At 30.7% G+C, this 26285-nt stretch overlaps 3 protein-coding genes across 11 annotated transcripts in view; 1 reads left to right on the forward strand and 2 right to left on the reverse strand.

Moving 5' to 3' along the window:
• Window positions 1-19: 19 nt before the first annotated feature.
• Window positions 20-12846, forward strand: Ge-1 (Enhancer of mRNA-decapping protein 4 homolog Ge-1). 4 transcript variants are annotated; one of them, XM_074131697.1, is made up of 21 exons: window positions 20-205; window positions 371-434; window positions 518-723; window positions 1237-1454; window positions 1561-1689; window positions 1768-1947; window positions 2758-2864; window positions 3545-3740; window positions 4143-4311; window positions 5309-5464; window positions 5542-5687; window positions 6560-6655; window positions 6745-6890; window positions 7001-7115; window positions 7206-7401; window positions 8181-8296; window positions 8600-8765; window positions 9571-9718; window positions 9800-9968; window positions 11720-11883; window positions 12364-12846. In XM_074131697.1, the coding sequence occupies exons 1-21, from the start codon at window positions 127-129 to the stop codon at window positions 12545-12547; spliced, it is 3150 nt and encodes a 1049-aa protein (XP_073987798.1). In that variant the 5' UTR covers window positions 20-126; the 3' UTR covers window positions 12548-12846. The 4 variants fall into 4 exon arrangements, with proteins under 4 accessions (XP_073987798.1, XP_073987799.1, XP_073987800.1 ...); XM_074131698.1 differs by having other exon boundaries at window positions 22-205; window positions 1564-1689; XM_074131699.1 differs by having other exon boundaries at window positions 25-205; window positions 9580-9718.
• On the reverse strand, window positions 12797-16545 carry LOC141456084 (rRNA-processing protein UTP23 homolog). The gene is made up of 5 exons (XM_074131724.1): window positions 16233-16545; window positions 15285-15381; window positions 14911-15034; window positions 14518-14667; window positions 12797-13043 (listed from the first exon to the last, which is right to left on the reverse strand). The coding sequence occupies exons 1-5, from the start codon at window positions 16350-16352 to the stop codon at window positions 12869-12871; spliced, it is 666 nt and encodes a 221-aa protein (XP_073987825.1). The 5' UTR covers window positions 16353-16545; the 3' UTR covers window positions 12797-12868.
• A 1355-nt stretch (window positions 16546-17900) lies between these two features.
• Window positions 17901-26285, reverse strand: part of LOC141456077 (uncharacterized) — a 49060-nt gene continuing 40675 nt past the window's right edge. For all 6 annotated transcript variants that reach the window (XM_074131706.1, XM_074131704.1, XM_074131705.1 and 3 more), the window contains one exon: window positions 17901-25871. In XM_074131706.1, the coding sequence (XP_073987807.1) occupies window positions 25634-25871 (238 nt within the window). In that variant the 3' untranslated portion in view covers window positions 17901-25633. The remainder of the gene's footprint in view (window positions 25872-26285) is intronic.

Genomic DNA, 26285 nt, shown 5'->3' on the forward strand with positions numbered 1-26285 from the left:
CCTTTTATTATCTTTCAATCGATCTCAGTTGGATGTCGACCAACTTCAACCGCAAATCTGAACTATAACTCACAAGCCAGCGAAAACAACTATGAAGAGTAATGTCTGCGTCTAGACAAAGCTTACATGTTGAAGGTTACAGTCCACTGTACTGCTGTTTGTTGTCTTTTGCTTGTATATACTTTTGTGAAGAATTATTTTAAATGTAAGTTTTTAAGCCGTTTCGAACGTAGTGTTGCGCCCTTTTTTTGATCGAGCATTTAAATAGGTTTCTAACATAAAACAAACGTTTAATATTATTATTCTGTAAAAAAATTATTTAGAGCATCGTTTTTTCAGTCCAGAATAACTTATTTTGTTATAATTTTAGCATCTTCTAAGTCAACAATGTCATCAGGAATTTTACAGCCCGTGGCCGGGTCTCAACAGACCGTGTAAGTAATTTTAAAAATTTAGTTCTGTTCATTACATCATTTTGGAGTTTCCATATTTTTATTACGTTTGCATTTATTTAAAGGCAATTTTCGGAATCAGAAGAAAATAACTCTGTACCGATAATATCTGAGGATGTAACAGTAATATCAAGCACTGGGGTTCACGTTACCGGTAGTTCTAAAGTCAAGATGAATAATATCGTTGATTATTCGTGGGAAGAGAGGTATTATACTGGTCAGTTACTAGCTGTGCACAGAGACGGCAAATATATTGCATATGGCATTAAGGGTAAGTTTCTTTTTCTCAAGAATGTTGGTAACTTTTTCATATTACAATCTCTTTAATGTACGCACCCGGTTGATCTGATTGTGACAAATTGATAGAAAAGTCTGTGTTGCGACCTAAACCTGTTTTATATGTGTGCTTTATTTGGGAAATTAGACTTAAGTGAATTACTTTAAACTGTAAAGATGGATAAGGTTATTGGAGCTTTTGGAAAGGCACAGAACACCAAAGTGTGGTTTCCTGGGCGAACATCTTTTTGCTAAGAAGCCGATGCATTTTTTGCAATCCAAAATTTTGAAAAAGTTGTAGTCCACATCCTCATTGTTTGATGCAGTTTGGCTAGAAGTAATTATTGTGTACTGTTTTAATGGTTTATATCTCTATAAAGAACTACTAATTCATGAAAAATATTTTTTATAAAACGAAATGAAATATTCTTGAATTTGTAACGCACAGTTTAGAAAAAAAATCCCTTACTATAAATATTATTTTGAAAAATGTTATTGGTTATTTTAGGTGCAAAATCAAATTGTGCCATACGTGTGGTGAACAGAGAAACAGCCAAACGAGCTCTGATTAAAGGTATAGAAGGAATGATTGAGGATTTAGCATTCGCTTTTATTCCAAATCAAGTTATACTCGCTAGTCTTGACCAATTTGGAAATGTACTTATTCATAAAATACAAGAAAGTACTGTTGAAATAGTGTGTGCTCTAATTTTAAACATAAAAGGGGTAGATATGAATTCGTTATTCTTCATACATTTTGCAAATTCATGTAGAAGTCTTGTTGTAAATTGTCAAATTTTTTGTATACAATAAAAATTTCTACTTATGAAAGCAGGATGTGATTGAAAGTGAAGGTCCAAAGAGAATTTTTTGGTGTCCTTATGTTCCTGATGAAGAGGCTGAGAACAGTCCAGATCCGTATGCCGAAGGATTACTCCTTGCCGTAACGAGAGGAACAAAAGTAACATATTTAAATTATTTATTTACATTAACTTTTTTCAATTAATTATACAAAAAATTAATAATATTTTGGCCTCAGATTCAGATGTGGAGTGTAAATACGTTGGCAATAGATCCAGCCTGTACTTCTTATTCAGGAAATAGTCCTGGGTTTTTATCAATTGACGCTCATTCTAACATTATTGTTGACGCAGCTTTTTCACCTGATGGATCCGCGATAGCTACTGCTTCACATGATGGCAAATGTAAATTCTTCCAGGTAATACTTTTGCTAATTCTTTGTTTTTTTAATTGGATTAAAAAATTGATCTTCAATAAATCCTTCTTCCCCAATTCTCTAAACTAAAAGGGTTTTCTCTCAGAAGCAGTCATCGGTCGGTCTAAACTAACTTAAGTAACTTTTATACGGGAAGGTCATCTCGAGCTCTGGCTCAGTTTCCCGAGACGGTGGTAAGCGTAGCTCTATCCGGAGATCTTGGGCTTGCCCCATTCTTAGTAATAATAGTTTTGAAAATGTGGTTGGGTCCGCAATGCTGGATAGTATCGATAATTTAATTCGTCCAAGCGCGTATGTTTTTTTGTTTTTCTGACGTGATTCGAATTTTCTACAGTTTGGTGCAGTTATTCCACTTTCACCTTCAACTGAGTCAGCAAGCATAATGAATTAAGTAACATAAGTGGGTGTCAATTCTCTACCCTAAACTGATAAATCAAGCTTGGTTAATGTGGGAAATCTGAAGCCGGTCAGAAATGTTAAAGACAAACGTGCTACGGCGGGTAAAATTCAAGACTAAAATAGATTTCGCAAGCTTTACGTGGCATTGACGATACAAAAGTACTTTTATGTTGAAGCGAGCTGTACTTATGCAGTGTATTATTATCTTTGGATTATGTGCAAAGATGAAGAAAACTCCAATACCGGGCATTATTCTTCGATAACGCAGACCAGAATTGTAAAAAGTTGCAAAAGCAACAAGCCGTCGTAATGTTGTTCTGTTCTTTTGCAAACGATTCAGAGCGGATCAAAGCGTTTGATGTGGTCCCATCTTTAGATGGTTTTATTTTGCAGGCTTATATGCATGGAGAAGGACGATGTCTTCATGAATGGGAACCGCACAATGGTGAACCAGTAACACTTCTTTTTTTTCTGGATAATTATACAAATTTTGAGAATGAGTAAGTTATAATGATTTAATTATTGAATTTTGCTTTGTTATTTTTAAAGAAGATGTGATTATGAAGTTTTCTTAATATTTCAATCAAATGTTTGGTTCATCAAGAAACTGTCAGTACAGCAATGAATTAATTCGATATTAATAAATTCTATATCGATTTAATGATAATTAAAATATTTAAAAAAAATGTAAAACCGTGGACGCCGGAAATTTTATCACAGATAATGTAATCAATTGGCTTTTGATATCTCAGTTACTCGATACCATATCACATCATATACAATTACTTAAAAATACTCCGCTTACACTAACAAAATCCCGTATATGTCATTGGCTTCTTTTTCATATGTTGATTTTTTTTTTAATTATTGCTGTTGCCCTTGTTATTGTAAAGAAGCCATTCAGAATGTATGTTCTACAAAACATTTTAGCGAGCTAAAGTCTACTAAGCACTAAAGACTATAATTGATATTATCCGCGAAAAATTTAGTTTATTCTTTGTCTAAATTCTTCCAAAGAATCCACGTAAGAATGTAAATTAGTAATATAGTCAAGAAATTAATAATTTACAATCAAAATCTTAATTTATTCTCATGAAAAATGAGTAATTTAAATTGTTATTCTCTGACATATAAGTAATGTTATAACAATATTGTAATAATAACTTTACGTATATTTTAGTACTCAGTTTTGGAAGTATGCAGTGACTGGTGCAAAAGACAACTGTGAACTGAAATTATGGTCTTGCGAAACTTGGGAATGTATTCAAACCCTACGATTCACCTCATCCGAAAGTCATGCTTCAGCTGCTAAAAAACTTAAAGCAGCGATTGATTTAACTGCTGGTTATATACTTCTTTCGGATATGTACTCTCGGGTATTGTTGTTTTTCTTTTTCTTGCTGTGGTTTATTTAGATTATTGAAAGGTTACTCTTAGTATCCATTATGCTTGGATAACCTGCATGTAGTAGTAAGTTTTTAGCTTGTTTAAAACCTAATTTTTAACTGTATAACTTTGTAAATAGAACGTTTAGGCAAATATTTGGATTTGAAGTCCCACAAGAAATTTCGATGTCTTACTACGAAGTTGTTGACAAATTTTTATTTTAATGAGCAGCTTTTTAATGAAAACTGAAAATAGATTGTACAATATGTATTTTAACGAAAAATATGGGTTATTTCACAGTGGATCGTTGGCTCTTAATCGCCTTAAACATTTTAGTGTTTTCCTTTTTTAAAAAAACTGTTGCCTCTAATTAAATATTGTTTTGTTAACAGTTGCTCTATGTCCTTGAGTTGCAAAAAAATGCCAATGAGTCTCTTCCATTTGTTAAGTCGATATCTGAATTTAAACTACCCTACCCGATACTCAGTTTTGGCATTGTCGATGCTGGCCCGAAAACATTTAAACCAAATACATCGTTCAACATTGAAGATCTTTGCAATGGTAGTTAAATACTTTATTTCTTTTTTAAGAACTCTGTTAGAGAGGCTTCCTTCATCCAAATTCATCCTTCATTATTTTCCTCCAGGTGTCTTTTCTCTTTCTCTTTTTTCATCACCTATCCAGTTCCTATTCTTCAAAGTGGCCTTCGAGTTCCTTCATTTCCTGCTTTCCTACCATCCACTAAAGATTCATTTTAAGAAGCCCTTTTCCTCCCAACAACGCCCAGCCAAATAACTTTTTTATTATTCTTTCCTAGACCTTCAGGACACTTCTCTTTAGTCCAATTTTTGTATAATTGTTTTCTTTCTTTTTAAAGAAGTTTATTTTGCCATCCTCATCTTGTATATAAAGAAGTTTCTTTGGCTTTTGCTACATTAAACACTTTTAAAAATAAATTTCTTTAAGCAGACATGTCTGGTCCTATGTCAATTTTTTAAAATATGTTTATTCTTCTAGGCAAATTTTCTATTGTCAGTTTTCACGGGAAGTACATTAATTACCGTCCCGTGGGTAAAAAAATTAAATAAAAATTATAGAAAAATGTCTGGATGAAGGACACTATCTTAAAACGAAAAATTGTGGGTGGTTGAAACTTTGTTCTAACCCAAACGAAACATACTTAATTCGAAAATTATGAATACCTAGAATTTGTCGATTATTGTTTCCAATAAAGTTTAAATCGGTTAATAATTTCAACCAGTTTGTATTAAAGTTTTAAGATTATTTTCTTAGTTGTATATTTTTAAGAAAGAAACGATTATAGTAATAGTTTCAAAAAGATAACTATTCTTCCTAATTTTCCTAAATCCTTGTTACCCAGTTTATCAGCATCCATCCTTTAACATATATATGTGTATATTTTTACCTATTTACTCTTTCTGTGGATAATAATTACTGTCATGATTAAATTAATTACAAAACCACTTGGTTTTGAAAACCTGGTTTCTTAGTAAAAATAATATGTACATTTTGAAGCGAAACAACTTTTTTTTTCCAGGAGAAAGCGAGGAAGAAAGTCAGATAGCGGTAATGGTGAGAATGTATCTTGTGCAACCTAAATCTTTACAGGAATGCCATATTGTATTCCAGCCTGCACAAAATAATACCATACTGCAACCTCCTCAGCTTTCTTCACTAACCTGTGAAGCACTCGGTAGGTTTCAAATTATTCATCTGGTCAAGTTTAGATTAGAATTAAGCAGTTTTTAATATGTTCAATATAATTTTCAGAAAAGCAAGAACGTTTGGCAGAAATTTCGGCGGGACTAAAGGATCTAGATCTTTCAAAGACAAACGCCCAACCTCAGCCTCCTCCACCGCCTCTTAATCTGATGACACCAGACGCTTTCCACTCACCTTCAAATAAGGAAACTATGGTAATTATTATTAATTGATTAATTACACAGACGATTCGTGGGCTCTCTTGCAGCATTCTAAGATTCTAGCACTTTTGGTCAATCTAGTGGTGATGATGAGCACAGACTTCTCTCAGGCAACTGCTAGAGCCCTTTTTTTTTTTTTATTATTGGTCTATGTTGAGGGTACCAAGCCCTTCGCAATCCTGGGCTGCTCTTTATCACCCCAACTAATCGACGCTAACCGTAAAAGGAATCAGCCTTAGCTTCACCATTCCTGGTGATACTCCCTCTCCCTAATGTTCCCTCACCGTATTAGGTGATGATTGCTTATTATGCTGAAATGATTCAGATGAAGTCTTCCTCGCCGTCATTTCCAGTATAGTCCAGAAATTAATTTTCTATCATAAATGATTAAACTTAACTTTTATGTACCTGTTTGAAATGAGTAAACGAAGTTTGAAGAAATCGTAGAAGCCATTTTGCAGATACTTTTTTTTTAATGAAAAACCCAGTCATTAAAGTGTAGATTGTTCAAGGGTTGGGCAGAGAGGAGCCTAAGCCACAGCGTCCCAGTGGGTTTGTTGTGTCACCCACTATTCATTTAAGTATACCTCCAATTGAATTTGACCGTAAGCTTATTGTCAGGACTCAAGTGGACTTTAAAAAATAATCAAATTTGAAAATTCCTATTGTTCCGTTTTTGAGTTTAGCTGTCAGTAATGAACACACACAAACTAATTTGTACTTTTGATATCGACTGCTGAGGTCATTAACACCATTTTTTCGTGTTCATTGAAACTCAAAACGTATATCAACACGAAAACAATACTTTCTCTAATGAGAAATAAGAAAATTACAAAATGAATATAATTAAAATTGCTTTTTTACAGACACTCATTGGAGACACTAAGAGCACTCCATTACCTGATTCGTCCGATTCTTATACTACCTCAAATACTGCATTAGTCAATAATAGCGAAGTTTCTGTCAGTTCTTATTCACTTCTTTTAATTACTGAAATAATTTTTAAGTTATTTGAAATAGATTATTGAAAGAAACAAAAAATTATTCCTAGGTTGTTGGTGTTGGATTCGTGAGTGGCGGAAGTTCTCCAAGCCGTGAAGTACAGGAAATACTTTCATCACCTTGTTATTATGTCAGTCCTCGTAGCCCACAGCCCCAACAACATGTGATGACTTCACAATCACCAAATATTAACTGGTTTGTATAAAAACATTTGACTTTTCGATTTAAAAAAATTATTCTGTAAGAAATCATTGAAGAAACCAATTTAAAGAGGATGTTTAATTTTCTTCTTCTTTTTTTTCAAGCGTACCGGATACAACTAATAACAAACTAAAAGAAATAGAACATACCATTAATTCATTAAAAGGTGATATGTCAGCTTTAACTCAAGCGTTGCAGAATCATTCATCAGAAATCCAAGTACTATTGAAATAATAGTTATAGTTTGACTTGATAATTTTTTGAACAAAAAAATAATAATTTTGTTAATTGTTCTGTTTTGTTTTTAAGATATTACGTGAAGAATTACGTTTATCTAAAGCAAATAGTGACAATACTATTTTGAAAGCTATTTCTGAAGGTTCGCTTAGATGTGGTTTAGATCAGGAACGATTGGCATCGCAGATAATTAAGGAAGTGCAATGTGCTGTACTTTCTAACGTGCTACCGCAGGTCACCATGGAATTCAAAAATAATATAAAAAAAGGTAGTCTTTTCAAATTATAATTATTAACGGGCTTACCAAAACGCATAATCTAATCTACTGTCATATTTAATAAAAATCGGAAATAAAAACTTTTCATTTTCTTTCTCTTATCTATCTTATCAATTTTCTTCAAAATTCCAATTTCTTAACAACTTTCAACTCCTACTGAAATAAAATAATTTGTAAAACTATGCCTTACCCTGTTAAGAAAATTGTCTCAAGCCCTTTGTCAGTATTTAGGAGCCATTTTTTGTTTTTCAGTTCAATAGTATTTTTGGTTTGAAACTTTGCATCAAACTCATCAGACTCTTTTTGGGGGAGAGAATTACTAAGTGTTTCGCTAACAGTATAAAAAGCATACTCTCAAGGAAACTTGGGAAATTCGGAGTTAGGGATACTGTCAGCACATGGAAGACTATTATCAAACATAGCACACATTTAGCCCTCTTCACAAGTAAAAAAATTCAGGACCATTCACTACCTCAATGCCAGTGTAACCTACCTACCTACCTATCTTCAGAGTGCAATTATTGGAATTTTGCTTAGAAAATGTTTTATTTTAAATAAAAGATCTACACAGTGCTATAAGAACAAAGTTCAAAGAAAATCAATCACAGAAGTCTTTTCGAGAAATTTTTTACAAAGTAAAAAATTACCACCTTAAAATGTTTTTTATGATTTTTTTTTTGTTTAGAAAATTGATCTTCAATATTTACTTAACTAAAAATTATATTCTGTATTCATTGAAATAATGTTCAAATAATTTTTTGTTTCTATAGATGTGAATGAAACATTGATTGATTTGAAGGAGATTATCCACACAGAACTATCACAAAGACTCACTTTGACTGATCAAGCTTTAAAAGAAAATTTACAAAAAATGGTGAGAAGTAAGGTATGTAAATACATTTATTCTGTAACTGGCTACTTCAAGTTTACAAATCATAAGATTTTAGTTATAATTTCAAAAAATAATAATAAAAAAAAACATTATTTCGGTCTCAGGGACGTCAAAACGGATTTTTCTTGAGAAAACTCGTTATCGAAATTTTAAACTAATTGCTATATTTTCTTCTAGACAAAGGAACATTATGTAGGAAACTTAGAATTTATATTTTCTAGCTTATCTACAATATAGCAACTATATTTGTGGAGATCTCAAATTGTAAATTTACTGAATTAATTTATTTTTTTATAGCCAATAGTGGATTTATTAGCCTCTAGTTTAACTGGTGCGGCCTCAGCTTCAATGGAACAATTATATAAGGATACATTTGTTAAAGTAGCCGTGCCGTTGTTTGAAAACGCTTGCTCAACTATGTTTAATCAAATTAATGAAGCCTTAACACAAGGGCTTAAGGAATGTAAGTATTATATATAAATATGTACACATTTTAAGTTAATATCTTCGATATTAATAACTATTGAAACGCTAAAGTTATTATTTTAACGAATGTGGCGTAAACATTTACAGGATGGTCACGAAGCAGCGAGGATACCTTCATGTCAAATTGCGATATTATATGTATGTTTTATGAACTTTTTATGTATGAACATTATCTTTGGTTAAAATTACCTAGGTCTGACTTAAGTAATAAACAATTGGAGGAACCCTAGAACCCTGTAGCATTGCCACAATCCGTACTATCGACTTGGAATGTAATGTTGCAAATGCTCAAAATATGGGTAACTTTATAAGTAACAAATGTTCGGTATAGGTCTTGAAAAAATCGTCTTTTCTTTATAGGCTAGTAGTTTCGGTAAGGATATGTGGTCATCATTGTATATTGTATGGAGGGGTGTTCGTGGTACGAGTATGGCCCTAAGTGGAGGTTATACTCTGGTTGTTATCAGGTGACTGTAATGACGAATTTTGCCACTGCATACCTGATTGAGTTTTGCTTTTGTGGGATTAAATTTGTTTAAGTTATTAGTATTACTTATTTAATTAAGGTAGGATCTTCGAATATGTGTACCTATTTTTAAGAAACCAGTATGTTGTGACACACCTTTTGCAAAACTTTAGTTTATCAGAAGGAATTAGTTCGTTTTGATGAGAAGAATACGCCTCTTGAAATAGAAAGAACATTTAATTAACCCCATGTATTATTTTAACAATATTTTCCTAATTATGCATACTTTAATTGTACTTGTTTTTTTGAAATGTTGTTCAAAAAGATGTGAAGGAGGCTGAACTGTATTCCACAAAATCAAACGATAGAACGAATGTAGAACTGATGACAATGCAATCTGCATCCGAACATTTAACAGTTACAGCGCAACAATTTACTAATACTGTTGATAAAGAAACTAAGAGGTTCGTTCGATATCGTGATTTTTTGTCTTTTTGCCTGTAAAATTGAGCAGTACTTGCATTATTATTATTTTTTATTTATAGATTAAATGACATGGTACAAGAATTGCAACGAACCGTAGTTAGCGCTAATCTAAATAATGGAAGTATGAGATCTGGTACAGTTACACCTGCTTTTACAGATCCACATCTTCTTCAAAGTCAGCTATCTAAAATGATAAGTCAAGGCCAGATTGATGCCGCATTTCAACAGGTAACAACCGACATTTGTTTAGCCCTGTAAAAGACTGGTAGCGATTTCATTGCCACCGTAATTATGTTCTTCAAAGACGTGTACAAATTTTATTTTATTATTTTTTCATAATTTGGTAAATTAAAAAAAATGCATCATTAAATTTTTTTTCTTTACAAAATTACCTATTTTCTGATTTAAATAGTTATTGACTTCGAGCCGGATTTAATACAAACACAAGTAATATCATATAAAAAGACAAACCTCTTTCGTTATATTTCCTCTGGTTGAACAAGGCCTTGTGCTGGATATTTCCGTCAACCTAGGCGTTACAATAATCCTAGTACCGTACTTGGATGAAGTGATGCAAACCCACATTATATTGACTTTTGGGCTCCAATTCGGTGTTTTTTAATTCATTGTACCGTTAGTGTATTATTTTGCGTCAGAAAAAGAAATCAACGTCAAGATCATAGTAAATGAATTAAACTTTCAAAGAGTTTGCCACGTTTCTCTTTCTCTAATCCCCATAACAAATTTAAAAAAAGTCAGTTAAAATATAGGTACAATTTGTAATTGTAAATATTTACAATAATTGTAATTTATAATTTTTACCTTCGTTAGTGATAAATGAAAAAACAAAAAATAAGAAGTTTAATGTTGCCAATATCTTAAACAACCAAGGCTTCAGATTATTTTTTTATTTACCTGAGTGTGTTATTCTGGTTATAATTGAAAAAATGCCACGAAAGATGCGACTTGCAATTTTTTTTTAAATTTTAGAAGTGTTTGAGGGGTATATTTATGCATTGTACCTTTCAATAAAAAAAAAAAAAATATTATTACTTAAGTGATAAATCATACTTGATTTATGGCTTGAAAGTTACCAATTTTAGATTTGAAAAGATAATATTTAGGATTACCAGGTGAATTGATCCCCCTCTCTAACAGATCGTCTTTTTAAATATTTGGAAAATCTGTAGAGCAAACTATGAACATTTAGAGCTCTAGTTTTGAAGCGAAAATTTCTGATAAGAAAGAAGCTATAGAAGTAAATTTCATTTTTCAGCTAAGCATGGGACAGTAAGTACCCAACTTTTTTTTTAACTTTTACACATGGGGAATGACGCTTAAAATTAAGACGTGCCCCAGAACTTTCCATTCCGTTTTTAATTTGGAAAATTCATTATAAGATTTAACATTAATGAACTCATCTCAATATGAGAAAATATTACTTTTAAGAGCAAAAGAAAGAAAAAAAATCAACTGTTTTGTAATAAATGTTCACAAAGAAAATGCTGCTTGAAGTTAATAATAACTATAAAATATTTCGAAACGAATAGTTGAAAATTAAAAGTTGCTAAAATTTATTTTAAAGACGTAGTAAATCTGACCTTAATTTTTTATCCCTTAAGTTTCAGTTAAATTTGGAACATTTAAATAAGCAACTAAGTTTTCCTATTTTTAATTAAATAATTTTGTTTTCTGATAATATAACTTGATGGCGGCTTCATTTTTGTATTTAAAATGATTAAATAGAATGTTTTCTGCGAAGTAAATTAAACAAACAGGAAGGTTTACTGTGGTAAAAAACATTAGAAAAAGAATAATAAGTACTTACTTTCATGTGAACTTTGTTCAGGGATTGAACATGTACATGCTATTTGAAACTATGATGCTAATTTAGTTTTTATTTACTGTATAAAAGGTTCAGTAATACCTTATCTCAATTTGTTAATTAAAAAGTCGACTATTACATTATTATTTTTTAGGCTTTATCTGCTTCTGATTTGAGTCTGGTAATGTATGTATGTGAAAATGTTCCTCCTCAAAAAGTATTCAGAGACGATGGATGTTTATTACAACAGCACGTTTTACTATCACTTATTCAACAATTGTCAGCTGATATGTCGCAGCATACTGATATTAAGCACAGGTAATATTTTTTAACTAGTTTATTTTTTGAAAATATCTTTGGAACTCTTTCAAAAAATATGTTATCATTTTTACATTCTATTATTCCTCTAAAGCGAAAAAAAAATTCTATTCGTTCATGTTCTGTTTGAATTTCGTCGGAAAATCTAGGTTTGGAGTTCCCCTGCGTCCGAAAAATTTGTGTACTTTCTCTTTCTACTATTTTCAACGTCAAACATAGTTGTGGAATCCTGAAATTAAGAAATTTATTTCACTAAAGGACCTCCATTCTTTAATGCAATTAGATTTTGTTATAAAATCTGGCAGCTTGACTCTAACGTGGGATTCGGCGGAATTATTGGGGAACACCATCTAAACTTAACATTCATCTATCTTTATGTTTAGAAATACCTTTTATGTTGCCTCAATTTGTTTGTTTTTTTAAAAATCATTTTCTCCAAATGTAAATGTACTAACTCTTTTTTTACATCCACTTTCACAGATACCTAGAAGAAGCAGTTATGAATTTAGATTCAAGCAATTTAAATACAAGGGAACACATGCCAGTAGTTTTAAGAGGTCTGCACAAACAATTGAAAGTATTCTTGTCCGCTAATCCAAATAGTAAGCTGTCGAAAAATGTCCGAATGTTGCAAATGGCTACCCATTCATTATTAAATTCTTAATGTGTTCTGTAGAAAGTCGTCTGTTTATTGATTCTCTCGTCTCATTTATTACTGTTTGTACATAGAGTAAGTGCATTTTATATTATTTACGTAAATTTTACAATTTAATACTAGCATTGTTTGAAGAATAATAAGGATGATATAAAAAATTTTTTATAAACGTAGACTGTGAAAGTAATTCACAATTATTTAAAAAAAAGAGAGAAAAAAAAAAGAATAATTGTAATATAAAATACAAGTACTTTGAAATAAAAGAAGTAAAGTGTTTATATATATTTGTATTAAAATGTTTGTTATAATGGTGGTTTTTTTAATTACGATTCACTTCTTCCTTGATATTTCTTGGTTTGTAGCTTGCTTTTTCTTCTTCTTACATGACAGTGGATTAGGACCTCCGTTTTTCTTCTTCTTTCTAGGCCTCCTTGGCTGTTCAGGCCCTAATACAGCCGTTTTGTATTCTTTTAAAGTTTTCTTCTCTGATTTGCTTAAACAGTAGCTGGAAAAACAGACAATTACATAAAGAATAAATTACAACATTTAACCTCCTGCCCACTGAAAACAACACACAATCAAACGACTTGGAATTGTGCAACTATGCACGATTAGGGCCGCTTACTGGTAAATATAATGTGGTTATGAATTCGGACCACTTATTCGAACGAATAGTTACAGGAAAAATTAGTTTTAACCTCTCCTAATCAAGCTGATACTTCTATCTACGTCAAAATCAATGATTTCGTCTGTTTGGCTTACATCCGAGACGACTTTCTATAGTAAGTCTATGTACTGTGTTTACTAAACGTACGCAGACACCTTGCATACCATCATTAATAACCTCTGCCAAACGTTTTCTAGAATTTGGAGCACAGCCATACCCTAATTAGTTAGCACCATTAGGTATAAAAGTTTAATTTACTCAGTTTATAAAAAAATACAAGCATAAAAGGTTTTAATATATTCTCTCGTAACTACAGAGATTCTAGTTAAGGTTTTTCTTTCTTCTTTAAATGCTACATCCATAATTTCTATTAACATTTTCTTAGAGGAGTGCAGATAAGCAATTACCTTGAAACCTCAACTTCTTACTTTTTAAATAAACTTCAGGATTTGAACTTAACCACGCAACTTACGGATTTCAGGAGCAATATCATTAATTTTGTTTTTGTTTTTTAAATCTCATTGTTCTCAATGTATTTAAATAAATGAATTAAAATGAATTTTCTATAATTATTTTGCCAAGAACACCTACGATCTTGAATGTATTTACTAGATATATGTATGAACTTTAAATCGTTATGGTGTACAAAGAACACTGTATTTATTTCGTCTTGCAAGTACTAAACACATTAATCTTAGTCTATAAGATAACTGAAAAATAACCTACTTGAATCTTCAATTTTAAATTTACCTTTTGAGGCTAACTAATGAAACGCCAATGTAATTGACAATGGATAGCATTTCTTTGTTAAAACCTTGGTACTCGTGGCCTTGTCAGGAAGTTTGTAATTCATGATAGTGATAATTTTTCTTAAATTGAAAAAATAAATATTTTGCTCAAACATTTGGTTCAGAAATACCAGAGAAAATGATATACACAAAAGACATTAAGAAAATTTAATAGTGAAACCTGGGATATGTCTTCAGTTTGGTACTTTAGGGTTAATTGTGCCTCTTCCTTAGTCGACAATATGAGTAGAAAATATGGAAATAATTCACTACTAAAATCAAAGAAGAGAAGATATCCGGAAATGGGTTATCTCTAACCCATTTAATATCCTTTTCAATAAAAGACAAGAAAAGTAAAAAATACTTCTTAAAACTACTGACAGAGACATTTACATTCGGAAAGATTAAAAAAATAATTAAATAATTAGTCGTCCATGGTGGGCAGCAAGTCTACCAATCGCTTAAATATAAAAATGAAGAAAAATACAGCTTAAACGAACCATAAATAATTTTTAATAACATACCTGTTGCGTAACTTTTTCTGGGCAATAAATGATGTCTTAAATGAAGGTTGTTCTAAAGTAGGAGCTCTGTTGTGAATATACAGTAGAGGTGTACCGGGAATTCTTCGGGCAATTTTTTGAAGATCACGATCTTGGGTAGCTAATATGTACCTAAAAAAGGACAAAAGATTAAATTTCTTTCATTGTTCGTTTCACCAGTCACTGAAATATTCTAATTAAGAGTTTTGCACTTCTGTTGAAATTTCATTTTCACCTCAAATTACCAGAGAGCTGCTTGTTTTTACATTCTTATATAAAGATTTAATGATTTGTTATAATAATGGGCCTAAAACCATTACTTAAGCTCAAAAAACTCAAGAGAAAGTGCTCAAAAGGCAAACAATGATAAATTACCTATTGGGATTGTTCCTACTTATCATATTTCTAATACAATTTGAGGCTCCAACAGGATCTTTATGCCCACATTGATGAACTGGGAATTGTTTTAAAATTAACATAGCTCCATATACTTGCGGTCCTGTAAATATTAAAATAATGCTACCCTTAATACTATTATACGAAATAATTTCGAACTTTAATGGGAAACTGGCAGGCTTAAGGGTCTTAAGTTAAAAGTCCTTATTTAAAAAAATAAGTTAAGCAATTGGCTTTTTTTAAGATGGGGCTTAAAAAACGAATAAATTAAGTGCCTCAGATAGGAGTATTTAAATGTTTTTTACTACATAATATCTTCCATAAAATACAAATAGACTTAGTTTTCACGTTACCTAAGCTCTCCGTTTCCAAAATAGCACATGGTGTGGTAAGAATTTTCACATCTCCACCCAAATAATTAGGCAATTGCTCATGAATATTTACTTTACTCTATAAAAAAAAGTATAGAAGACAATATTATAACACTTAATATACATAATATGTATTTGTTGTTCATTCTTTTTGGTGACTGATTCATAGTTTCAATGGGATTGAAAAAATAACTGCCATTTCGGTCTAGAAAAAAATTATTTTGCCGAGCTTTCGACCTAGGGACTAGGTCATCTTCAGGGCTAGTTTAGAAAGTAATACTATTACATTTCAGGGTTGGTGTGTCTTCTGTCTTGTCTGTTCATGGACTGAGTGTGTCACTAAACTGTCACACTCAGTCCATGAACAGACAAGACAAAAAGACACACCAACCCTGAAATGTAATAGTATTACTTTCTAAACTAGCCCTGAAGATGACCTAGTCCCTAAGTCGAAAGCTCGGCAAAATAAATTTTTTCTAGACTGAAATGGCAGTTATTTTTTCAATCCCATAATATGTATAATATATTATATTAATCGTGTAATTAATTAATTAGTATTCTACTGCTTGGCAAGAGTTGAAAGCATCGTTTCAATTCTTCCTTTCTTTCTTTAGGCAAGTATTTGAACTGGCCTAACAATCCCTAAATATTCTGGAAACGGTTACACATTGTAACTGTTATAAGAGTTACAGGCTTCAGCCCATTTTACCCTATAAAATGTGTAGGCTATACCTGACGTATATGTAACACATAAGTTTCACATATTTTTTATTATCATCAAATTTAAAAAAACAAAACTACAAATTAGAATGACACATTCTAATTATTTAGAAAAAATAGATTGCTAAAGACATTCTCACTTAAGAAATACTAGTTAGCTCTAGGTGGAACCAGAATAGCCTCTGGAACTATTGCAAAAAGTCTACTTACCTCCAAAGCTATAAAACAAAAGGTTCCATCAATAAGAACTTGATAAGGTTTATGAAATCCAAAGTTGTTAATATAGAAACGTAAATATTTATTCACTTTCTTCTGTCTGTTTATCCTCATGATTCATAGGCTCCAATTAAACTTAAGGATAACTAATTTTCATATCAAAATATATTCACACAAACATAGTAAAAGTAACTTTTTAAAAACTAGTACACGAATCCTTTAATATTAGCCACACAAGCTACTTCTAAAATTTGTACTAGTGCCGTCTCCAGGGCAGTGCAGGTTATGGGAGTTTATTTACACATAACATTCGCCTTCTCAGAGGCTAACCATCACTCTACATCGATATTTAATTCGATTTTGTTATAAATTAAACTATTTGGTAGACTTCAAATATTTGAAATTACAAGTCTACAGAGATGCAGATTTAGATGAGCATGATGATTTAAGTAGAGCATTCAACCAGCAATATTTGTTGTTTCGGAAACAAATAGAAGTTGTTTCCGATACTGGGTTTTTCATTGACATTTGCTATTACTATTATGTAGACAAAGGTAGTAAAATTAAGTACACTAGCACCTTAGAGGGATGATTATAAGAATTACCTTTTCTAGAGGTGCCCTTGATCGAATTTTCATGGAAATAAGTTTCAAATAAAAGTTATGTACGTATCTACATACATATAAGCAATTAGTACTCCAAATTAAAAGAAAATCATTGGAGTCTGTTTTTTCAAATCTTGAAGAAATGAAAAAATTTGCTTTGTTAAGTTTTACCTTCAGTTGACCGACTTTGATGAAAACCTTTTGTGTGGTCCTCTATCAGCGTTTAAGTGAGATATGCACTGTCTCAGCAAGTGTATTGCGAGAAGGTAACGCAAGTGAAGTTGAAATCTTTAAAATAAGCTGATGTAATCACTTCTGATGCAGGATGAAAATCTGAAAGCGGCAGGGATGCAATAAACATGCATCCTACGATGGATAAAGTCAAAACTCTTTAACTTCGCACATTTACAACAAAAAGACGAAAAAAGGATAGTTGTAAAAGATCTAGATAGAGTCAATTTGCCTGACACTAAATTTTTAATTCTTTAATACAAGCCGTCACACATCTCTTATTAGGTATGGATCAGTAATATACAGTAAAATTCTGCCACTGGTAGGAAGCGTACTAAAACAGCCTTTTACTATTTCTACTAATTGTACGTTTGTTACTCCTCTGGAAATTCTTAGCTCTCTCTAGGTGGTTCCCATATTACCAGTCTCTAATTCACCCCCAAGGAACCACTGATCATTTAGCTGGCATGGAGAATCACCACTTTAGGTGGTAGAGGCGAGAGATTGTACAAAAGTATTAGGAAAAGATTGCAGTAAGGCATTTCTGGTATTTTCTCTTGACTAGATGCTGCTTTACGAAAGGACTGATGAACTTATTATGGATTTTGAGGCCGGAAGGGGCACCAACTGTTTGTTGCAGTACGATGTACTGGAAATTGGAGCCCCGAAGTTCTAAACCTAAATACATAAAAGGTTTGAATGTAGAGTTGGTATTAGTCTTTTGTTTATCAGCTTTGTCGGGAATTTAGATAGTGTTCCAATTACAAGAGTTACCCCTTTCATAAAAAAATAAAATAGATTACCACAATAAAAAACAATCAAAACAAATTAGTTCAATATTTACTTCATTATTTTTGAAATATCACTGAACAATTTCGGCAATACAGTTTCCTGTAATTATTATAACATACTTTTTATTTTATTTCTATAGTTAAATTACTAATAACATTATCTTGCCATATTTAATTTTTTTTTATTTTAATTAATTTAGGCGAAAAAAAATATTACACAAGAAAACAATAAAGATAAAAATAAATAATAAAATAAAAAATTACTATCGCTTTGGTGTCAAATATCTAAATAAAATAAATGAATTTATATTTTGTATTTTTTTTTTAATTTTATCTCCTTGAACATAAATTTGTTACAAGAAAAATAGGCACCATTTCCATTACACCAATTTTTAAGGGTGTAATTTTTTTTTAAATTCCTTTTGGTCATTATAGTTTTTCTACTTCAGTAATAAAAAAATCGTCAATTCCTAATTTTCATTTTTATCTCAATTAAAAACACTTATTAACTATAACTTTTTTCCTCATTTTGTTTGTTAATTTATTATTTTTTAGATATATATGTATATTATTTATACAAATATATTACGTAAATACATTTAGAAAAAAAAACTAGAAGAAACTAAAATTGCATTTAATAAATTAAATAATTTAAATTCACAACATAAAAATAATTTCACTGAAAACAGTAACTAATGGCTTTAGATTTTATTTTTATTTTTTCAAAATTAATTAATAATTATGTATTTGACAATATGTAAAAAAATTTTGTATTAATTTACTTTTCATGAAATTTGTTTTTTAACCTCTAGAATGTTGAACTTTTTCTATAAACAAATATTAGATGTACTTGTTAAAAAATTTAAGTAATGACATTTTTTCTTGTCATTTGTAATGTTAGACAAAAGTAGTGATTAAAATTGTCCGGTTGGACAGTTATACAAGGTTAATTTATTGGAGGACATTTACCCTACTGTGGAAAATAGTACACTTTGTCAAAGGGGTCATCGATAATATTTCAGTCTATCAACACAATACTTAAAACAGGATAAGTGATTACTCAAATCATTTTCAAAATATCTGGGCAAAAATCCTAGATTTATTGTAACATTCATATGAATTACAGCAGCAAATATACAAATCAAACAAAGGCCAACTCCGGGAACCCTTAACCACGCTACACCTACCGAGTAGAGATCACACCTATTCTTTGCCACTTCTAGGTAAACGTAATGCAAAATAATATCTAAACTAAAACACGGTGCCACCAAACATACTATTATTTTTTTGTTTAAAAACAAGTTGTTAACAATATTATCGTTTATTATTATGTTAATACTATTTTAAAGCATAAAATGGAAAAATGCTGTGGAAACCAAACAACTGAATTCAGGAAATATGAATGACTAAATTTCCTTTTTTATTTTCATTCTTTAATTTCTTGGCATCTTCGATGATAATGAAACTATGATATTGGCCCCATAATTAAAAATTAATGCCACAAGAGATTTCTTTTACTTTGTATTTTTGAAAATAATTTTTTACGTTTTATTTTAAATTTCCCCAAAACTTAGAAAAAAAACAATGTTAAAACGTTTTAAAATATTTAAATATATAAGCCTTTCTTTTTTGAATTGACAGTAATATAATCGTATAAATTTAAGTACGATCAAATAAAAAAAATCTACCTTTCACGATTATAAATTATATTGTAAGACTAGAAATTATTTAGTTTTCTTTTCTTTTTTCCAAAGGGTTAATGAGATACTTTTCTTTTTTTAGGCATATAATTGTTTTGCCATAAAAAACAAAATATACTGTAATAAAAATTATTAATCTGTTTACCACTTTATTTTTCTTTCTTTGAAAAAATGAATTTGAGTTAAATTAAAATTAGACAATTAGTTCAAAATTAAATTAACAAAATGAGGACTTGGCTAAAACAAAACTGATAAGCAAATATACTCGGATGCAAAAAACAAATATAGTATGAACACTTACAGTACATTCTCTTATTAAAATTACAGAGTTGGTCCTAGGCAATACTTTTGGAGGTGAGGTACTACTTGGATAAATGGCCTGCACTCTTCCTTGTTATTTTACAAATAAAAGCAATTGCTGACTCGAAGGAAATGAATTTTTTAAAAAATCGTGAACAGAGTCAATTTTCAAAATGTCATCTATTTCAATATTTCCTTTTACCAGGGAGTGAGAGAAAATGAAGCAATTTATCTTAGTGAAGTCTCAATATTTTTCTCTATTATTCTTGCATTCATTTCATTCATCACTTCCGAGGGATTGGTGCCCAATTTAGACAACCTACTGAGTTTCCTTTGTTTTGTTAAAGGCTTCAACAACAGAAATGAAACAATCAACACTTAAAAATTCAATTCTGTACAAAACTGTTTTCATTATACTTGATTTGACTTTCAAGATCTTTCTTGATGTGCATTCCATATCAAGGAGTAAGCATTGCACTTCAGAGAGAAAGGGAAGAATAACAGCAGTTGCCTTTCCTAAGAAGCAAAAAGAATAATGAAAGGTGTTGGAAAATTATTTCATAATAGTTCTTCTAGTGGCTTCGAGACCGCTTTCAAACAGTTGTAAACCCGATTCCTTTGCGACATTCATGGAGTTCACATGGGCAAATGGATCTTCCAGCGAAGGCTGAGTTTTTCACAACAGAAAGCTAACCTTAGTGGTGAATTTCTTTTGATGGTTTTGAAAAGAATAACATGGGAGAAGCGTCTTTTTCTCAAATAAGTCCCATTTCTGCAGCCAGACCGTCGCGAAAGATCTGGAGAAAGCCAGTAGATAATTTGCTCCCTTTACGTTTCCTCTAAAGTTTCCTCACAAGAAGTTTGGTATCTCAAACTAGTATCCTATATCTATAAAGCAACGAACTACTCTTGTAATCATCTCAAGGGCGATGCTTCACGCATTTACGCGGCCATCCTAGACCAAAAATGCATAAACCTCACTAAGTAGAGGTAATTACAACTCACTTAGGGATCGGAAATGAAAAATAACAACTTAGACCCTATTAAAATTAAATATAGAATAAATAAGTGTTCTGCATTTTGCTCCCGAGTGTATTTTTTTTTTAATATGATTTTCTTATAAAAAAGGATGAATTTTTTACCAATTTTTTTTTCCTTTACCATCTAGCGATAGATATATTTATATATATATATACTATATACAAACACATAATCTATAATTTATTTACAAATGTAAAGCGCTCATATTTTTAACTATTATGTTGTATATTTTTCTTTTGTATCATTTATTTACCTTTCTTTAGAAAATTCCTGTTTATTTTTTTTTAAATTTAGTTTTATTAAATTCAATATTATATATAAATATAATAATCAGCTCAATTTCTATAATTTCATTTAAAAACAACAGAAAAACATTGTTTCTTACATTTTACTTAATAATTACCAGAAATGTGAGGTTCAGCTTTTTATCAATTCCTTAGATACTAATAATTTTTAATATTCAATAGTTTAAGTAATTTGTTTTTTACTTAGAAAAAATTACATACATATTGTATATATTCTCTAATTGGAGTTGTTCACTCAAAAATTTAATTATTTTATAATTCACACTACATTTCTAATAAACAAAAAACTGTTTTATTTATTGATATAATTTTTCTTTAGAAATTCTGGAAAAATATTTTTTTCTTTTTATTTTTTGTTTCAATTTTATTTTTTTTAAAAATACGTCCTATTAAATTTCCTTATATATTTTTTTTTTAATCTAAAATTTATTTTATTTTAACAGTGCACATTATGATTATGTATTAATTGCAGCACAGATTTTTCATCTTATTTTTGAGTTTGATCAAATTTTAATTTAAAAATTTCTATCATAACTTTGTGTAAAAATAGAAGTAAAAACAATATATATAAATATTGTTTATATGTTATTAGTTTATATTATTTATTAGTTTATATATACGTACATGAATAAACTGATTTACGGTCAAAAAGAAAACAAAAAGCCCAGAAACATAATTTTCACAATTTCAATATAACATTTTTTTCTGCAACAGCTGCTTGTTGTACAAGAATGCAAAGAACATAAACATTTGAGATTGAATATCTACAAAAAAAGGGACGAAAATTTTTAAAATGGGTTTTATTATTTTATCCCGGATCTAAAAACATGTTGGGCGTTAGCGCTAGGTTTTATTACTATAATTAAACTTTTTTTTATAGAATCTTAATAGTAGGTGTGTACATTGTACAACAGTAAATGAGTGAAGAATCTAGAATATGCCAAAATAGTAAATGAAAAAGTAATTAACTTTATGAGCTATGTGACGTTGTGAAATGTGGTAAATTTGGTTGGTTGGCAAAGACATGATGTCCTCCAGAATGATCTTACAAAGTCGATAAAAGAAGTTGGCTAGCTAAAGACAGAGCAGAACGAAAATACCAGGTATTGCACTGGTCTCAAACACGGAGATTTCCGTCCAGTTCAGCTGCTTTCTTTAGATTCTCTCTTCTTAGGATTACTCTGCGTTAATAATCTTTTGGTAGCGTACACAACGACAGCATTTCATGGATAATTTTACTTATAAAGGATATGGATTCTTTAGAGATCTGGGCGACTCTGCGATTCCAAGACAGCATCCACTAAATAACACTCCTCAGAGGTTTTACATTCCAGCATACATTATGTACTTCGCAGCTATAAACTTTAATTTTGTTTTTTATTTCTTCAGAGTTGAAAGTCAAAAAAAAATTAATATGATTTTTTAGCGTAATGTTTTATACTGCTGCAGAAAATAAGGTAATTAAAAAAAACAAAATTAAAAAGTACAATCTGCCTTAAAAAGATTCATGTATATGTACATGAGCGCCTAAGAACCTGATTTCTTTTAAATATTATTTACATCTTGTATGTACATCATTTGTTTCTTTATTTTTAAATACTTATTTGGCATTTAAAGTGACGGTTAGAAATAAAATGTAACAACGGAATTTAACTTTCTCTCTCTTACTATTACAAGTAACGAAAACAATTAACAAAAGTTGGACTACGGAAATAAGGTCTGGCATGTAAAATAGGACCACAGCAGCATAAGCACACTGTAAAATAAATACGGCATAGGGTGACGAATATTTTCCCTCATAAACCGTACAGTATCTGCAATCCTTGCTCTATTGGTTTCTCTCAGTTTAAAAGTTGAAACGAAGAAAATATAGAAAAATGGAAATTGATGCTCATTTCGAAGATCAAAATAAATATTAATCAGTTGAAGTTTTCTTTCGAGTTTCTGTACAAAGAGACACTATTTCTTTTTAGCTAAAGCTCTGTACCACTTTTCTACATAACTTTATCTCTATTATCATAATTGTTTTATATATGAAAGTAGAGTACTAAATTTTGCTTAAAAGGTAATGCATTCTAAACTGCAATAAAGTAACTTTAAATCAGCAGCATACACGGCAGCTCATTAAAAAAAAGGAACTGAGATGGAGGTAGGTTGCAGCTTCCATTTTCAAGCTCTAAATTTTCCTTCAATTCGATCACTTGGATAGTGTCACTAAGAGATAGCAGGGACGATAGGTTTCTAGACAGGGATGCACGCTAATTTTGGCCGTTGTGGAGGTCCATGATGAAGCGTTTGGTATTTGGGCAGAACATGCACTCAGCTGTTCCAAGAGATCACCTGCTAAAAGTTGGATTCGCTATTTTTTATTTATCGACAGTAGACCAGTGAGATAATATTCCATTTTGATGGATGCTATTATAAAAGAAATAACTTTCATCTGTATTTGTTCTCAAAATGAAAGGTCTTATGTAGGACTCTATACAACATGTCCAAAGCAGATAATTCAACACTTCTGAAGAAGGAATTAATAAATTTGGCTTATAAAATATTTTCCCAATAAGTGAAGCAGAAAGTAAAAAGAAATTGATCATATGACAAGAAAAGCCTTGCAACTACCTAGTTGTGCGCCTTCTTCTGTTACGAATCAAAAGCTTTGACGTCAATATGACGCTGAATGACAGAATGGAACAATGTTTAGGATTCCCAAAAAAATTATTCAAAAAACTGAGCGCACAGTTGACGTTTAGAAGACGAAACTTTTAACTCAGAATTCTCGTAAAAAATTAAGGAGAAACGAACATTAACAATGAGTTTTTATACTTGAGGAAAAGATAGACCAGAACTCACTTTTGTCTAATACATTAGTGATTAAAATGCCTTCAAATGAATCCTCAAGAAAAGTAATGGCATCTTCTCTGCTAGTGAAGATCAGAACGTCCTAATTTCATTGAGGCAAACCTGTCCTGAACGGAACGACTCCCTCACTTTATTTAAATCTGACTTTTGCTAAACATCATGCTGCAAATGATTATATCAGGAAACGGCTCTAAGAAATGTCGGATACATAGAGTATTGTTAAAATTGTCCTCCGAGAGAGCTTCTTTAAATGAATACAAGTGAATTCCGGCCCATTTTATGTAAGGGGTAGAGGTAACTACATTCTCCTAAGTACTGCAGAAAGGATTTTCCCTTTTGAAATTTTGTTTGTTTTTTTTCAGAAAATACTTTTATAATGAAAATGATAAAACATTTTATGGAGATTTAATTACAATAATAAAGAAAAGAAGTGCTTTTATAAGTGTATTTGGGGAGAGAAGGCAAAATAAAAGTTGTGGGCATAAAGGATCTAAACAAAGGCTGCAATGGAAATACTCTGTCATAAACATAATGGGTTTTTAGAGAGCACCTATTCTCTACTGGCATGTTTCCGACTTTTTCCTGAAGCTACAATAAAGCAGCAGTAAGCGCGATTGATTGCTAAATATACTATTGATGTCTGTAATAAGATGGTTTTGTGCCATCTGAAACCGTAATTATGAAAAATATGATTCATTTATGCGTAAAACGTTTCCATGTAATGATAATGAATAAAATTCTTTTTAAACTAGTAGTAAGATTATACTGTGTCCTTCACGAACACTCTCAAGACTAATTAGCATTACAACGTAATGGAACTTATACTGCTTCCTTTCGTCAGAAAAATCTTAGGTTTTAAAAAGATTATAGCATGGATGTTTTCTTTTCAAAACAACTAAAGTATTCAGCTCTATGTACAACAGCCTCGCGCACAACGTCACTTCAGCAGCTGCTCTGTCCTTTCTCCATCTCTTCCATACTTAATTTGCTGGAAGCATCACGATGAGTAATCATCAGGAACCTTAAAACGGATATTTACGGGGAAAACTCTATTTCGAAAAATTGTATTTTAACTATTCAACACTTTCCTGATCAATAGTGAGAGAAAGTAACAAACGAATCGTAGCTAAACTCAAATAAATATAATTTAAAAAACAATTTTCCGCGGGTAAAAAACAGGATTTTGTTTTGTACTTCGCCTAGTACATTGTAATACTACAATTGTTAATAATCTAAACTGCCAGCCTTAATATTTTACAAACGCTTTTAAACAAAGTAATGAGTATTATTTACTTTTTCTTATGAATACATTCAGTATAAATAAAATTTATTTTTTTATTTATTTATTTTTACATTATTTATTAATAATAAATAAATGATCCTCAGTTTAAAACAACTGTATTAATAAATCAGATTTAAATTTAAAAAAAAGAAGTTACCAATAACTATGTGTTGATTTGTATAAAATTGTTCCTTTTCGGCCAAAAATGAAAGTAAAGGCAGTAATATTAACAAAAATAAATTATTTGTACACCATTATTTTTCGTTAAAAAACAAAATAGTTCAAGCGGTTGCACTATCCACCATTGTCTTTTTAATTATTTCACCAAAATTATCAGTTTCTTCAGAGCATTTATCCTCCTCTCCAACTTCGTCTTGTTCTTCAGAGGGATGTTCTTCTGGTAGTAACGGATTCACTAGTTCAACTGTTGAACTACCACTACTACCTTGTAATAATTCAGAAAATGATTCTAATTTTGTTGGACCATTTAAATCATCCGAACTTACAGCTTCACCGTATCTAAAAAAATTAAAAAAAAATTTTGAAAAAAAAGAAATGCTAGACGTAAATTAGAATACAGAGATGATCAAAATTCACTTTTGAAGGAATATTGGCAATTTTACGGCAATCCCAAGCTAACCAGAAGAAGAATCCCATTGTGCGCTAGTGCACCTGTACGAACAGAAGCTCCACTTAAGCGTTTAATGTAGACATATGTTTTGAGCCAAAGGTTAAAGTCCGTTATCTGGAAGATCAGATAAAATCTTTTGGGAAGTCCATTGGAAAACTTTCCCTAACTTTTAATTTTCTATCGCAAATTTAGCTTTATGGGTAGCTGATTTATAAATCAAAGCCAAGTAAATGCGTATTTTCCATAAATATATATACGATAGATATCCAAACAACTAACATTATCAGACCATCCATCACTTA

Source organism: Rhodnius prolixus, unplaced genomic scaffold (genome assembly GCF_049639745.1).
Source record: "Rhodnius prolixus isolate KJV_2025 unplaced genomic scaffold, Rpr scaffold_4, whole genome shotgun sequence".
NCBI classification, from domain to species: Eukaryota; Metazoa; Arthropoda; class Insecta; order Hemiptera; family Reduviidae; genus Rhodnius; species Rhodnius prolixus.